This window comes from Sciurus vulgaris (genome assembly GCF_902686455.1).
Source record: "Sciurus vulgaris genome assembly, chromosome: 18".
In the NCBI taxonomy this organism is placed as follows: Eukaryota; Metazoa; Chordata; class Mammalia; order Rodentia; family Sciuridae; genus Sciurus; species Sciurus vulgaris.
In genome coordinates, this window is record NC_136479.1 from 36,038,225 (window position 1) to 36,054,431 (window position 16,207).

Sequence of the window (16,207 nt, forward strand, 5' to 3'; positions counted from 1 at the left end):
TGTGTCCTCGGACCGGAGGTCCAGCCAGGAGGTTATGCAAGAGTGGAAAGGCTGAGGGAGGGGAGGAAGTGGAGAGGCCACAGGCCCCTGCTTGCAGCTCGCAGTGCCAGGGCCTTACGGGCCACACCAGGGACTAGAGGGGGCATGGGACTGAACCAGCGGACGGTGCAACGTGAGGTTGCGTGAGGAAAGCCACCAGCCTGGAGTCCGCTTGGTCGCCCGCCGTCTTCCACCTCTCGCAGGAGGCAGCCGCGATTCCTACAAGGAGCCCACTGAGGGGCGGGATGCCTCCAGTGGGGCCCGGCCGCTGCCCTGCCCCCGCCCGAGGTCCCCCGGCTCCCCGGTTTCCACCAGGCGGGTGCCCCCCACGTGCTTCCTCTGGCGGTTCCTCGTGGCCGAGTGCTGCCCCCGGAACTGCCCGCCTCAGTGCCAGCCTCCCAGCACAGCTGGGAACCGCTGCAGGAGGGCGCAGGAGGAAACCGCCCAGGACAGTCCGCTGATCAGGATCTGCAGGGGCCGTCACCGGCCCCCTGTCCCTGTCCCGGGCACACCCCTGGGGACATATGCCTCGCGCACACAGGCACTCCAAGGAGACACAGCAGGGAGGGTCCCGCCTGAGAGGATCGGGCTCACTGCAGAGCCCGCGTGGGGCCGGAGCCCTTGACAGCAGTCGGCCCGCTCTTCCAGGGCGCCTTCCGGTAAGCAGGGGCAGCGCCCAAAGTGAGACCACAGATGGAACCGGTGGTACTGGGGGCGTGCGGGAGAAGACAGAGGGAAGGTGGCGCCTAGCGTGCTGTCCTGCGCGATGCTGTCCAGGAAGGCCTTGGTGGAGGGGACATCTGAGGGTTACAGATGTGGCAGAGACGGAACAAGGGCCACCGCAAGTGCAAAGGCCCTGAGGCGGGAGCAGCTGGTGTGCCCGGCACTGTAGGGAGGCCTGGGGCTGGACCAGATGGGGCCAGTCAGGAGGAGGTGGGAATCGGGCATCTGGCCCCTGCCGCTGGCTGCCCACCCACACTGCTGGAGCTTCAGAAATCCCCAGAAACTGGAAGAAGCAGCGAAGTCCTTTCTGCACCCTCCCTGGGTCCCCGCCGGGCGGGGACAGTAGCCGCCGACTTCCTCTTTTCAGCACATTTAAGGCTCGGCCTGGGCGGTTCCTGGAGAAGTCGAGGTTGGTCACAGGCCGTCCAGCCATGGGGGACACCTTCATCCGCCACATCGCCCTCCTGGGCTTTGAAAAGCGCTTCGTCCCCAGCCAGCACTACGTGAGTAGCCCTGGAGCGCTGCGCGTGGCCACCTGGTGGGGGACCCTGATGTCACCTGCCGCCCAGGGGTGACCGGGACTGGTGAGGATGGGGGCGGGGTCCTGGGCCGAGGGCCAAGGTCTGCCAGTCAGGATCGCGGTGGCCGCGGGTCAGGTGCCCAGGAGGTGCACCCTGCCGCCTGGACCGTGGCTGCAGCACTCCCCGGCCACCACCCTGGGGACGAGCTCTGCTCGCCGAGTGGCCCTGGGTGTCAGTTACACTGGGGTCTCCAGGCCGCACCAACATGGGGAGCAAAAATGTCCCGTCCTGCCTGGAAAGCCACTGGTCCCTGGGTCCCCAAGCTAGGAGGAGGCCAGGGAGGAACTCCACTTAGTAGATTGTGACTCTTGTGCAAAACATTTCACACTGGGTGCCAGGCCCCTCCCCGCCCCTCCCCCTCCCCTCCTCTCCCCTCCTCCTCCCCTCCCCTCCCCCTCCCTCTGTAACCTAGTTGGAATTCACAGAAAATCCCCCACCAGCAGCAATGCCAGGAATGCTTCTCCACCTGTCCTGTGCTTCCCCACCTCTGGGTACAAATTATCTAGACGACTTCAGAGGAAGTTGGGACACTACTTCTTGACCCTAGTGCCCTGCATTTCTTAAAACCACGGACTTTCTGTTACGTAACTGCAATGCCCTCGAGTCCAGCTCCAGGGATGGAACGTGCAGGCTCCAGTCTCCAGCCACGGCGGTGGGCCCACTGGTCCTCGGGAGTTGAGAGCTTCTTCAGATCCAGCCTCGGCTGTGACCAGTCGCCGCTGCGTCTTCTCTAGTCAGGATCAGCCTTTTCTTCGGGGCAGGGGCCAGGGCTAGGGTGGACCCAGGGTGCTTTGCCACGGAGCCACGCCCCAGCCCCTTTTATTCTTTATTCTGGGACAGGGTCTCGCTCCTTTACTGAGGCCGGCTTTGGACTTGGGGTCCCCCTGCCTCGGCCCGGGGAGCCCCTGGGATTGCAGGTGCGCCACCATGCCTGGCTTCCAGCTGGGTCCTTCTTAATTGGCCTTCGTCCTCCTGACTTTGGCGTCCTGGAGAGTGACCTTTAAGACTCACTTGATGCGCACTTACTGTGGAGATCCTCTCACTCAATGGCTCACTAATGTCCGCGTGGATACTCGGGTTCCTGTTTTATCCAGTGGGTTACAGACCATTATAATCATTGAACAAGTCCCCTCTAATCCTTTGGGATGGGTTCCAAGACCCCCAGGGGACGCCTGAAATTTGGCAGATAGCACAGAACCTTATGTGTGCTGTGACAAAGTTTGACTTATAAGTTAGGCTCAGTAAGAGATTGACAACGATTAGCAATAAGATAAAACAGTTGGTGGGACGCAGTGCACGACTGTAATCCCAGCAACTCCAGAGGCTGAGACAGGAGGCTCACAAGTTCGAGGCCAGCCTTTGGCAATTTAGCAAGAACCTGTCTCAAAAATAAATAAATAAATAAAAATAAAGAGCCAGGTGTGGGGGCATGTGGATGTGTGGTAGAGTGACCCCGGGTTCAGTCCCCACCACCAAAAAAAATAAGAAGGCAAACTTTTGCATATATATGTGTGGCTATATGCACCTAGCCACTGAGCCGCACCCCAACCCCTGTTTTATATTTATTGAGAGACAAGAGCTCGCGAGTCACTCAGGGCCTGGCTAAGGTGGAGTCTGCCATTTTAACCATCCTGAGGTGCCATCTCGGTTGAACCTCGCTCCCCAGGAAGGAGCACCTTCTCATGTCCCCCTCCCCAGCCCCACAGCCACAAGCTGGACTTGCTCCATGCATCTGACTCCTGCCAGGCCCCTCTGGGGCGAGAGCGTGCACAGGCCGCGTCCTTTGGCGCCTGGCGGTGTCCTCCCCGCTCTAGCCTGGCATGGCCCAGGTTCACCTGCGTTGTAACCAGTGTTGGCATTTCCGTTCTGTTCACGGTTGGATAATTTTCCATGCTATATATGAACCTCGTCTTGTTACCCACTTATATAGTGTGAGACATTTGGTTTGCTCTGCTTTTTGGCTGTTGACCTGTGAACCTCGATATACAAATAGCCACGGAAATCTGGGCACATTGCCATGCATCTGCAGTCCCGGCTACTTGGAGAGGGAGGCAGGAGGATTGCTTTTTTGAGTCCAGGAGTTCAAGACCAGCCTGGGCCACGTAGCAAGACCCTGCTCAAAAATTAAAAAAAAAAAAAAAGCAACCCCCAAACCCCAAATATCGTGCAGGGCACTGTGGCGCACACCTGCGCATCCCATCGGCTGGGAGGCTGAGGCAGGAGGATCGCAAGGCTTCAAAACCAGCCTCAGCCATTTAGCAGGCCCTAAAGAAAACATAAAAAAGGCTGGGGATGTGGCTCAGAAGTTAAAACCCCAGGTTCAATCTCTGGTACAAAAAATAAACACACACACAAATACACTCACACACCACGGTTAACATTTTCCTGCACTGGCTTTGTCACGTATATTTCCATTTTTTTTTTTTTTTTTTTTCTTTTTTAGTGCTGGGATGGAACCTGGCTTCCTGCGTGCTAACCCAGTGCCCTACCGCTGAGTTACACCTCATTCCTCTCCGTGCTTTTTATTTTTGGTGCATTTCAAAGTAAATCGCAAACACCAGTAGACTGTCCTAAATATGTCAGCCTGTGTGTCCTTAACTACGGCTCAGTATTTCCTTGATGTGAAATCAATTTATGTGAAAGGAAATCTGCAAATCCTCGAGGTGCATCTGCTGGGTCTGGAGGGGCTTGTCTCCCGGTAACCAGAACCTGCATCGTGGCCCCGAGGCCCCCTTAGGCCCGGCCGTTTCTCCCCCACCAGAGACAGTGGTGTCCTCATCCGCTCCACTCGCAGTGGCTCAGCCTGCCCCGCAAGGTCCTAGCTGTGGGATCCAACAGCTGCGGCCTTTCGGGTTTGGCACGGTGACTTCCGGATCCTGCCGGGCTGTGACCCACACCCTTGTAATTTTTTATTCTGAGACAGGGTCTCATTAAGTTGCTGAGGCTGGCCTTAAACCTGAGATCCTCCTGCCTCAGCCTCCCGAGCCACTTGGATGGCTTGTGATTTGCTTCTTTTTCCACTGAAGAGTATTCTCCTAAGGTTGGGAGCGTCGTGTTTTCAAACTGAATTATTTTTTGAAAATGACTTTATTGAGACATAACTCACATTCCACACAATTCCAGTTTCAAGTATATTCAGAGTCATTGCCGAGGTCAATTTTAACCTCCTCATCATGTCTCCTTCCAGAAATGCCTCTGCGCCTGTCCCCAGCCACTCATACCCCACCCCAGCCCCTGGTGACCTCTCCAGATTTGCCTGGTGGGGACGTTTCCTAGGAATGCAATTGTATGCCATCTTGCTGAGTTCTATTGCTGGGGCACACCCCTTTTTGTTCCTAACTTTGTGTGACACCAATGTCAGCTTTAGGGGTGGGGTGAGGGCCTACTTTTATCTCCAATTTATAAGATGAGGAATTTGAACTAATTTCAGAAACGATATGGGTTCCTTTTCATTACTATAACACAATACCTGAGGCTGGGTATTTATAAAGAAAAGGGGTTGGTTCAGCTCTCAGGTGTAGAGGTCCAAACAACATGGTGTAGGCTCTGGGGAGGGTGTTGTGGCGGATGGCATGGTCACAGCACGAGAGAGGGGAGCCAGGGATCTATCATGTGGCAGGACAGGGAGACACAGAGCCACCTCAGTCTTACAAGAATCAACTGAAAGGTCCCTCAGAACCACGGCAACACCTCTAGAGGGCAGTTTCCCCAGTGGTGGCGACGCTTCCTGCTGGGCCCACCCCTTAGAGGCCCCACCAGCTCCCGTTGTCACCCTGGGGACTCGGGTCCCAACATTTGAGCCCTTGGGGACAAGCCACATCCAGACCACGACAGGAGCCTGCCACCTCGCCCGGTGTGTCAGCAGCTGTCCCTCACGGGGACCAGGATACCTGGCGGTAACAGCTGAGGAGGGAAGGGGTATCTGGGGCTCATGGTCCCAGAGGTTCTGCCCACGGCCAGCTGACCCAGGCCTCCAGGCCCGAGCTCAGGCAGACCATCCTGGCGAGGGACGTGGCAGGGCAGAGCTGCTCCTGGGGGCTGGGACGCAGAGAGAGGGGCCAGGGACAAGCTGGAGTCCCTAAGGGCGGGTGCCCCAGGACCCCCAGCCAGCAGTTCCCCACTCCCAGGGGTGTGCTCAGCTCTCCGGCCTCAGAGCCCTGGTGTCCAGCCCCTCCCCACGGTTCCACTCGGGACAGCGCTGCCCGGGAATCTGGGCCACATTCCAGACCCAAGCTATCACTCCCTGGGTCCCCACGCGGGCGCTCCTGTGGCCCCGGCCGCCCCGGGGCTCAGCCTGTCCTCCCGGCAGGTGTACCTGTTCCTGGTGAAGTGGCAGGACCTGTCCGAGAAGGTGGTGTACCGGCGCTTCACCGAGATCTACGAGTTCCACGTGAGTCGGGCCGCAGGGGACCCAGCTCGGTCCTGGGGAGGAGCCGCCAGGCTGCCCGCTCCTCCCGCCATGCAGGACTCTCCTGCCCACCGTGGAGCCAGGAGGTCCGGTGGCCCCACCTCTGCCCCCAGGTCTCCAGAACGTCCCCTCCTCAGGGCAGAACACCGCCCGCGGTCAGCACTGTCTCCAGGGCTCTTCCGCCTGTTCATTGATTTCGTTTGCAGCCCTGGGGGGACCCGGGCAGGCACCCTCCTCCTGGCCGCACCCCAGCCCCCCCAGGCGGCTTCTCTTTTTTTTTGGTAGTGGGGATGGACCCCTGGGGCGCTCAACCACCGAGCTACACCCCAGCCTTTTAATTTTTTATTCTGAGACAGAGTCTCACTAAGTTGCTGAGGCTGGCCTTAAACCTGAGATCCTCCTGCCTCAGCCTCCTGAGCCACTTGGATGAAAGGTGTGCGTGACAGGCGGGCCACTGCACCTGCCTCAAGGGGGCATTCTTTTTTTTTTTTGGATGTTTTTACTTGTAGATGGACATGACATCTTTATTTTAATTTTTTTTGTGTGGTGCTGAGACTTGAACCCAGTGCCTCACGCGTGCCAGGCAAGTGCTCCACCACTGAGCTGCAGCCCCAGCCCATCAGGAGGCATTCCTAAGGGTGGACGTGCCCTCGTGCCCACAGGAGTCCCCGGCCAGTGTCACCACAGTGTTCTCATTCAGGAGTTTGATCTTTAACTCAAGGTCCCTGGCCGGAGTTGGACCCTCATGTATCAGAATAAGGGTCCTCTAGCTTTGTGCCTTCTGTCACCAAGCCTCCCATGAGAGACTCTGTAGGCTCTGGACAGCAGCTCCTGACACCAGAAATGGCTGGACAGTACTAGGGGGTCATCAGGGAGCCGAAGGGTCCAGAGCTTGCCTGTTGGGCTCTAGTCTGAGACCGGGTCTGGTGGATAAAGGGGCCACACAAGCCAAGAGTGGTGGCATGCACCTGTAATCCCACAGACTCGGGAGGCTGAGGCAAGAGGATCGCAAGGTTGAGGCCAGTCTCAGCAACTTAGAGAGGCCCTAAGCAACTCAGTGAGACCCTGTCTCAAAGTAAAAAATCAAAAGGGCTGGGGGGTGGCTCAACGGCTAAGCACCCCTGGGTTCAATCCCTGGTATCAAACTGAAAAAGGTCACGAAAGCCAGATGAGCCCCCCAAGACTCACCTGTACCTGCAAAGCCTCTGTAAAGCTGGAAGGCTTCCTGCGGCCGCGCGGGGTCCTCTGTCCTCCAGGTGAGAAACTCCAAGGGAGACGCGTTGAGCTCCACGCCAGCCCCAGACTTGGCGACCATGGCGCTTGGTTTGCTTGGAGGATTTCTCTTTTTCAACATTTTTTATGTACATTTTTTAGCTGTAGGCGACACAGTTCCTTTACTTTATTTGTATGGGGTGCTGAGGATCGAACCCAGGGCCTCGCGCCTGCTAGGCCAGCCGCTACCACTGAGCCCCGGCTCCCGCCCCTTGAAGGCTTTGGTAAAAGAACCCAGGACGCCGCGGCCTGTGCCTGTAGCCCCAGCCACTGCGCGCAGCCACCGCCTGGGCAACGCAGCAAGTCTCCAGAACAAGGGAGGCTGGACTGTCTGGAAGCCGAAGGTGTCTGCGTCCCATCCCCTGGCCCGGCTCCTGCCTCTGGGTGATGCACACACACTCACACACTAACACACACACGCTCACACACACACATACTAACACATATACACATGCACACACACACAGTCACACACAAACATGCAGACACACGCTCATTCACACGCTCACACTCAGTCACACAAACACACACTCACACACACAAACACATGCTCACACACAAACACACACATTCTCAAACATACACATGTTCACACACTCACACCCCACGCACACCCACACACACACCCCACGCACACCCACACACTCACAAATACATACACACACACAGTCATACACAAACTCACACTCATACACACACACCCTAATACACACTCACTAACACACACACCCACACACACTCACACCCCACGCACACCCACACACACACCCCACGCACACCCACACACTCACAAATACATACACACACACAGTCATACACAAACTCACATACACACACACACCCTAATACACACTCACTAACACACACACCCACACACACACATTCACCCCACAAACACACACCCACACGCAGCGTCCACAACAGCAGGCGGCACCCTTCACTAACGTATATACATGGCGTCGACTCACCGCCTTTCCTGCTGTGGCTGTTGCCGGCTGGGCTTGAGACCTGCCCTGGCTGGCGCGCGGGTGGCTCCACGTCCTCTCCCTGCAGTCCTAGCTCTTTCCATTGTAGGTCAGCCCCTGCAGCTAACTCGTGGGCTCGAGGGTTTAGTGAGCACCTACTAAGTGCCACGTGCAGGTAGTCAGCGGGCAGGACACACGGCCAAGGTGGCGAGGGTAGGAGAAGTCGGTGGAGCCCCCGCCCTCCTCACAGACTCTGGATCCAGCGGAGGAGGCGGGGAACAGACGGAAACAATAAGCCGCTTGAGTGGTACATGGGTCACATCAGACCCTTGGACAGAAGTACAGGGCAGTCGGAAGGAGAACCAGGTGGGAGGGCGGCTGTCCACACCACCATCAGGGAGAGGCCTCTCTGAGGGGCGCTGTTGAGCAAAGACTTGGGGGAGGAGAGAGAAAAAAAGTGAGAGAGGACAGAGAGAGAGAGAGGAGAGAGATTTAACATGTGAGTGCAGCAGGGACCAGCAGGTCCCAAGGCCCTGGGGCAGGCGCACAGAGGGTGGACGGCGAGGGACAGCAGAAGAGGCGAGTGAGGCAGGTGGGGACAGGCCATGTGGGGCCTGCAGAACCATCCAGGCCTTTGGCTTCAGCTCCCAGCCAGGGAGGGCTTGGGGACCCTCTGCTCCCAGGAGGGTCCTGAGCCGAGGAGGGATGGGCTCCCGGTGGGTTTAAAGGGATTCCTCTGGATGGAGGACCGACAGGGTGGATGGAAGGGCAGATGGAAGAGGCCGTAGCAGTCCAGGCCTGGCAGTGTGCTGGCCGGGGCCCTGCACAGACCTGGTCGGGGGCTGGCGAGGAAGCCAAGGGGCTTGTGGCGAAGGCCTGAGCTCCTGTCCTCACGTCCCCTCTCCTGTGCTAGAAAACGCTGAAGGAGATGTTTCCCATCGAGGCCGGAGAAATCAGCCCAGCCAGCAGGATCATCCCCCACCTCCCAGGTGAGGCCGCCCGCCCCGCTGCCCCGCTGCCCATGGCCCTGGGCCTTGGGCAGAGCTCACTCCCGTCCCGCCCCTCTCCCCAGCTCCCAGGTGGTTTGACGGGCAGCGCGCGGCGGAGAGCCGCCAGGGCACGCTCACCGAGTACTGCAGGGCGCTCCTGGGGCTGCCCTCCAAGATCTCGCGCTGCCCCCATCTCCTGGACTTCTTCAAGGTGCGCCCCGAAGACCTCAAGCTCCCCACGGACAGCCAGTGAGTGGCCGGGCAGGAGCGGGCGGCGGGCAGTCAGCCCGGAGGGCAGGGGCCTTCCCGTTTCCAGACCAGAAGACCCAAGCTCAGAGAGAGCCAGGGAGCTGCCCGAAGTCACACAGCCGCAGAGAGGAGGAGGCAGGGCTTCAACCTGGCCGGTGTGATTGGGCCTGGGGACAGTCTCTGAGCCGCCTGGTGCTGAGGGGAGCGCCCTGGCTGGAGGCCCCAAGTCCCGGGCCCCCTTCCGCACACGGACCTGGAGCCGGCCCCTCCACCCGCTGGATGACCTGTCCCGGGTGGCGAGGACCAGAGGCAGACACGGCGCCACGCCAGGCGTAATGACGCGCGCCTCCCGTGTCTGCTGCAGAGGACGTGGGGGTCAGGGCTCTGCTGGGCGCTGTCTGGAGGCACCGAGAGGCTGAGCGAGCTGCAGGCAGTCGGGGCGAGGGGCCTCTTCCAGTCCCTTTCTGGTCACCAAAGCTCAGGGACAGGCCTGGAGGACAGGTCTGCCCGGCCGGTGGCAGAGCCCGATGGCGTCACCCTGGCTGCACGGGTTGGCCCTGAATACGCTGGGTCCTAGAGAGGGCCGCGCCCAGGGTGGGCGGTGGCGGGTAGGGGAGGCTCTGAGGCCCCAGGGGAAGGGGCACCACAGCTGACGGGTGCTAGTGTCCCAGCCGGGACAGGGGCCTCTGCTGCCACTCACAGGGGCCTGCCTCCCTGAGCCTGCAGGAGGCCACGGGGCCCCTGCACGCCTCCCTTGGGCGGACCGAGTGGAGGCCCTGGTCATTCCCCAAGGCCTCCCTGCCCCACCTAGTCCCCGCTCTTCTCTGCAGTGACCATTTCCCTTATTTCTTTAGCTCTTGGGAAGCCCTTCCCCAGTGGGAAGCAGAGGGTCTGAGCTGGACGGTTCTCTTCCCAGGGTGAAGAAGCCGGAGACATACCTGGTGCCCAAAGATGGCAAGAGTAACGCGGCAGGTGAGGCGGGGCAGGGCTGGGGCTCGCGGGCACTGCCGCCATGGTCAGGGACCCAGAGGTGGGGCATGCAGGGCAGAGAGCCGCTGGGGAGGGCGGACTATGCAGGCTCCTGTCCTCCATGGAAGACTTGGGCCTTTGGGGGTCACTGTGCAGGTCGCTGCAGAGCCCCGCACAGCCCCTGGCTCCCAGCAACCTGGAGGACGTTTGTGACTGAGCGAATGGACGGGTTTGGGGAGCCAGTGTGGCCTCAGGGGTGGCACAGGTGTGACGGTTCTAGTCCAGATTGCGCAGCAGTTAGTCATATAATCCCTAGCATTTATTGAGCACTTACTCTGTGCCAGGAGCTGTCTTAAATGTGTCGGCTCTTGAAGCCAGTGTGGTGGCATCTGCCTGCAGTCCCAGCACGCGGGCAGCCGGGGCAGGGGGCATGGAGCTCGGAGTTCAAGGCCAGCCTGGGCAATATGATGAGACCCTGTCTCAATAAAAGAAAGGACTCAGTGGGTAGGCACCCCTGGGTTCTGGTACCAGAAGGAAAAAGAAAAAGCATGGCTGAGCCACGACCTGGTGGCAGGAGGTGGGAGCGGTGTGCTCTTGAGACGAGACGGAGGTCCCTGCAGATGCCGCATCAGGACCTGCAGCTCAGCAAGGGGTCTCGGATCCCGTTGGAGAAGGCCGCGGGCCGGGGGCACCCTCCCCAGCTGAGCAAGGCCGGGCACTCCCTGGCGCCACTGTGGGCCTCGGGGATGGCCACCTGCTCAGAGGACCACCCCTCACCCTGCTCGCCCACCCCCTCCCCCCAGATATCACGGGCCCCATCATCCTGCAGAGCTACCGGGCCATCGCCGACTACGGGAAGAGCTCGGCTTCCGAGATGGCCGTGGCCACGGGGGACGTGGTGGAGGTCGTGGAGAAGAGCGAGAGCGGTCAGCCCCCACCCACCGCAGCCCCGACTCCCACACCCGCCAGGGCTCGGGCAGCCCGGGCCTCCTGGCCGGGCCCGTGGCCTGGCCACACCTAGGGGACTGTGGGACTGTGTGGTCACGGGCGGTACAAGGGGGTTGGCACTGTCACCGGAGCCCGTGGGTGTGGAGACGGTGACTGCGGAATGTGGCTTTGGAGTCTGTGCATCTGTGTCCTCGCCTGATGGCTGAGGGCGGCTGCGTCCCCGGCTCACTTACCTCCCTGCTCCCTGACAGGCTGGTGGTTCTGCCAAATGAAGGCCAAGCGCGGCTGGGTCCCAGCGTCCTTCCTGGAGCCCCTGGACAGTCCCGATGAGGCCGAGGACCCGGAGCCCAACTATGCAGGTGACCCGGCCCTCGCAGGCCCTGGGAGAGCCGGGGGCAGGGCACGAGGGCCCGGGATGAGGAGCCAGGTGATGGCGTTGGGTTGGGGCCTGGCTGCCGGGGAGGCAGAGGTGGAGGCCCAGCATCGCAGGCTCCGGGCCCTTGTCTCCCAGGATGGCCAAGACCGGGAACCAGGAAGTGGAGCAGAGGTAGGGGCGCAAGAGGAGGTCAGGCTGGGTCACAGCAGTGGCCATCAGGGCTGGCCCAGCGGAAGGCCTGCGGCTGGGGTGGAGGGCTGTCCAGAAGGGGAGGCGGGCAGCCAGGGCCGGCGGGGCCTGCAGGGCTTGGAAACCGCTGGTCGGCCATGTTTCAAACAGAGATTTCAGCATTGCAGGCGGGAGTCAGGGGTCTGTGGCTCCTTTTAAAACTAGACAAGGCCGACACTGGCCAGCGCTGGGGGGCCCGGGTGCTTTGGGCCTGCATGCTCCCCACCCTCCTTTCCTATCTGGGCGCCTGGCCAGCCATGGTAGTGATGAGACTCTCTCCCCTGGTGTGCCTGGTGGGGGTTGGGGGGCCACTCCCCTGAGCACAGTGGGCAGAGGGCTGAGGTCCAGAGTGGACCCCAGCAGTGGGTAGCAGGAGGCACCTACAGAGGCAGGAGTGAGGAGAGCCGGTGGTGTCCCCACTGGCAGACCCTCACGTCTTGCCCTGTGCCCCCATCACCGCCCAGGTGAGCCCTATGTCACCATCAAAGCCTACACTGCCGTGGAAGAGGACGAGATGTCCCTGGCCCAGGGTGAAACAATTGAGGTCATTCATAAGCTCCTGGACGGCTGGTGGGTGGTCAGGTAGGAGAGTGCCTCCCCCCTCGGAGCCTCCTGAGTCAGCACTGGCCTGGGCAGAGCCTGTGTGGGCTCTGAGCTGGCTTGGCTGTGTGACTCTTGGAGAGCCCCTGCCCCTCTCTGGGCTCAGCTTTCCTCACAGGATGGGTTCACCACCTGCCTGCCCTGTGGGGTTCACCGTTCTGGTCCAAGTGGGCGCACTTCCCCTTTGAGACTTAGGGTCTCTTCGGGCTGGTCCCCCAATTTTTCTTCCTCTAGCAGCACAGCTGTTGTATCACGTGTGATGAGGGCACACTGGCGACCTCCCGTCTTGGAAAGCTCACGTGGCAATGCCCGTCGATACTCCTCCTAATGAATGTCAGAATGCTATTTTTTTCTGGTTCTGGGAAAACAATCTCTGCAGCCAGGGGACCGCCCAGGGCCTGTGTTTTCAGAGCCCTAGGCCACCTGGTCACCCATGCCCTTACTTCACCGCTGGGTGACAACACGCACCCCACCATGGCCCTGGGCTGGGGCTCATTTGGAGGCAGTGTTCCTCACCTCAGACCCACATCCAGTTCACACCCCGGCATGCACACCAGGAACCTTTTTGTGATTCTCTCACCAGCCAAGAAGAATTGGGGTTTCACCTTGTGACTTCTGTGCTTTGCAACGATTTTCGTTTTCACCCCCAAGTACAGTATTGAGAATGGAAAGGAAAATCCTACCAAGGAATGGTACTGGAACAGCTGCATGTTCTTTGGGGAGAAAAAGTAAAAAGCAGAAAAGCCCAGAGCCCGGCCTCACACTGTAACGTGTATTCTGAATGGATCACAGGTTCTCACCAAGGGTAAAACCTAAAAAGTGTTTGGAAGGCAGAGAAGAACGTGGTGCCTTCGTAAAAACACAAAGGCAATCACCATAAGAGAAAAGGCTGACAAGAATAATTCTGCAGATGTCCCTTAGCAGCACATGACCCCTGGGAGAGTAGGATCCTTCTAACTTCATTCCCCTTCCCAGACGTCCAAAGAAGAACTGGGAGGGGGCTGCGCCGGCACGGGTGGGGACATCGAGGCCCAGCGGGCGGCACCTGGTTCTCTGCAGCCTCTAGACCTGCCTCCGCCCCAGCTGTTGAGAAGGCGCCCAAGCCCCCCACCTCTGCCCGGGCCTCAAGGGCTGGCTCTGTTGCAGGAAGGAGGATGTCACTGGCTATTTTCCGTCCATGTACCTGCAGAAGTCGGGACAGGACCCCGCCCAGGCCCAGCGCCAGATCAAGAGCCGAGGTGCTCCGCCCCGCAGGTGCGCAAGGATCGCAGGGCCGGGCTGGGCAGGCCGGGGTGGAGGACCGCGGGACTGGAGGCGGAGGCGGGCCGCGGATGTTCAGGGCCCTTAGGGTGTGCGGTGAATACCGGGAAGTCCCGGGGGGCTTCCGGGGAGGGGAAGGCCAGCAAGGTGCGCGGGAGGCGGGCCGGGGCTCGGCAGCAGATGCATCTCGCCCCGCCCGGGTCGAGGAGACCTCCAGCCCGCTCCCCACTCGCTCGGCCCGTCTTTGGACCCCGGGGTTGGGGTGTGCCACCCGAGTCCTGGTGGCAGGGACGCGGGTGCGGCGGGGGACCGGGTTCTAATGTCGCCCCCTCCTGCTGGGCCAGGTCGACCATCCGCAATGCGCACAGCATCCACCAGCGGTCGCGGAAGCGCCTCAGCCAGGACGCCTATCGCCGCAACAGCGTCCGTTTCCTGCAGCAGCGCCGCCGGCTGGCGCGGCCGGGGCCGCAGAGCGCAGGGAGCTCTCAGGGTGAGCGCGGACCCCGGCGGGGCGAGCTCGGGGGGCGGAGCCAGGCGGAGAGGGAGGCGGAGCAGGCGGGATCCGAGAGCGCTGCGGCGCAGGGGTGGGCGGAGCCAAGGCCTGGGAGGCGGGGCCAGAGGACGCCGGGGCGGGGGCCTCTCACCCGCCTTGCGGTTTTCCTGCAGAGGACAATCTGCAGACCCAGCGTGCGAAGCCGCAGCCCGCGGTGCCCCCGAGACCCAGCGCTGACCTCATCCTGCACCGCTGCAGCGAGAGCACCAAGCGGAAGCTGGCGTCCGCCGTCTGAGTCTGGGCAGCCCATCCCGGTCCCCTGTATATACGTGTACATAGCTTGGTGTCTGGACGCTGAGGGCAGCCCCAGGCCTGTTCCCCACGTGGCAGTCCGCCATCCTCCATGAATGTTGCTTAGAGTGGACCGAGGCTCGGGGGAGAGATAGGGTGTCCGCCCCAAGGGTGTTTCTAGAACGAGGCCGCGGGCAGCGGCTCTGCTGGGAGAAGCGTCAAGAGCCAGGGGCCCCTTTGCCCTGGCCTCGGCCTAGAACAGGTCTGCAGAAGGTCAAGCACAAGAGGAACTCCGGGTCCCTCGTGACCTTCTGCCTGTACAGAAACTGCCTGCCCCTACTCTGGTCACATGGCAGGACAGTCCTGAAGGTGGGTGGATGTAGCCCTGGCTCATGACAGGAGGCAGGTTGCAGTGTCCAGGGTGAAGTGTGCCTATGCAGAGCTGGGACAGGAAAAAAAAAGAAAAGGTAATTTAGGAATGGGGATCCTCTGATGATTCACTGAGACCCTGTCCCAGTTAGGAGGGTGTAACCGAAAGCGTCCGTCATTAATGAACACATCCTTGCCACACATCCTCACCACTTCCCCAAGCACAGTGGCTGGCCCGTGGCCTCTAAGTCTCCTGTGGGTCCTTCCCCCAAGGCAAAGCCACCCTGGAGCCAAGTGGAACTGTGAATCTTGCAGAAGATGCAGCTTGTCCGGAGGAGCCAGGGGTGTGTGGAGAGCTGCTCCTCTTGCCTGGGCAGTGGCTACTCGAGGATGGGCGGAGGCTGGCCCCTTAGAAAAGAGAGTGCCCGAGGGGACACATGCTTCTGGGGAGAACCATTTGACCATCAAAGGACGGAGAGAAGCCCTCACTGGTTAGGAACTTTGCAGACCTTATTTGCTGGAAAAATGACTTTGACCACTCCCTCACACTGGAGGAACTAGCCCAGCCCAGCCCCTCTGTCCATTTTCTCTTACCATATTTTTATTAAATACAGTATATATTACTTATCTGCATCCCTTTAGTTTCATGTTTGACCCCCTAAGTTGAAATCCTGATCGAACATTCACCTCGCCTCCTCTGTGACCTGTCAGCAGCAGCGTCCTGTGTTGGGGGAGAGGGGGCTGGGGGTGGCCAGGGAGGGCACTGCTCCCAGTTGAGCTGCCCTATCGGCCAACGATTTCCTCGCCCCTGAATGAAGTGCTGGGCTCCTCTCAGCGTCTAGTTCTGGGGACACCCTGGTGGGTAGGTATTTCACAGATGAGGAAACCAAAGCCTGGAACGGGCAGGCGAGTCAGGCCTTGTGGTGCCTGGCCAGGGACACTGGGGAGGCGGGCCTGGCCTCTGTGGCCCTCTGCGAACCCCGAGTTCTGGGGTGTTGTGAACTCCGTGTTGGAGGAGTGACTGGCTCTTTTCTCTGCCCATTGAAGGGCAGGGCTTCAAAACAGGCAGCACGTGTCACCCTGGGAACTGAGAGAGTACCAAATCCGGGTCCCCCCACTCCAATGCGCCCACTGGCGACACGCCATCACCATGGCTACTGAAGACCATGCCCTGTCCTTCAAGTGTTTCCTCTGTCTTGGTTTAGTCTCACAGGTGACACTGCTGACCACCAGCCCCTGTACCCCAAACCAGCCTAGTCCCAGCTCATTCCAGGGTAAAGAGGAATCGGGGCCTTGGGGGTTGATTGACAGAAGGGGGCCCCTTGATGGGTCAATACAAGACATTCTGGGCTGAGCCTTCCTGTTCCCTCCTTGTTTCCTGATGGGCTCGCCACCAGAGAGCCACACAGATGACAAGGAGCTCAGAGGCTGAAGGACAGACATTTGC

General features: G+C 60.2%; 1 protein-coding gene and 1 long non-coding RNA gene across 2 annotated transcripts; one reads left to right on the forward strand and one right to left on the reverse strand.

The window, feature by feature from the left end:
* The first annotated feature begins 996 nt into the window (after positions 1-996).
* On the forward strand, positions 997-14,857 carry NCF1 (neutrophil cytosolic factor 1). Its single transcript, XM_079120739.1, has 11 exons — positions 997-1,265; positions 5,653-5,733; positions 8,902-8,977; positions 9,061-9,226; positions 10,143-10,198; positions 10,999-11,121; positions 11,395-11,502; positions 12,212-12,329; positions 13,494-13,601; positions 13,952-14,097; positions 14,274-14,857. The coding sequence occupies exons 1-11, from the start codon at positions 1,194-1,196 to the stop codon at positions 14,393-14,395; spliced, it is 1,176 nt and encodes a 391-aa protein (XP_078976865.1). The 5' UTR covers positions 997-1,193; the 3' UTR covers positions 14,396-14,857.
* LOC306649638 lies at positions 5,825-9,218 on the reverse strand. Its single transcript, XR_013760674.1, has 3 exons — positions 9,116-9,218; positions 7,992-8,397; positions 5,825-7,125 (listed from the first exon to the last, which is right to left on the reverse strand). It is a non-coding gene; the product is annotated as an uncharacterized lncRNA (long non-coding RNA).
* Positions 14,858-16,207: the final 1,350 nt, after the last annotated feature.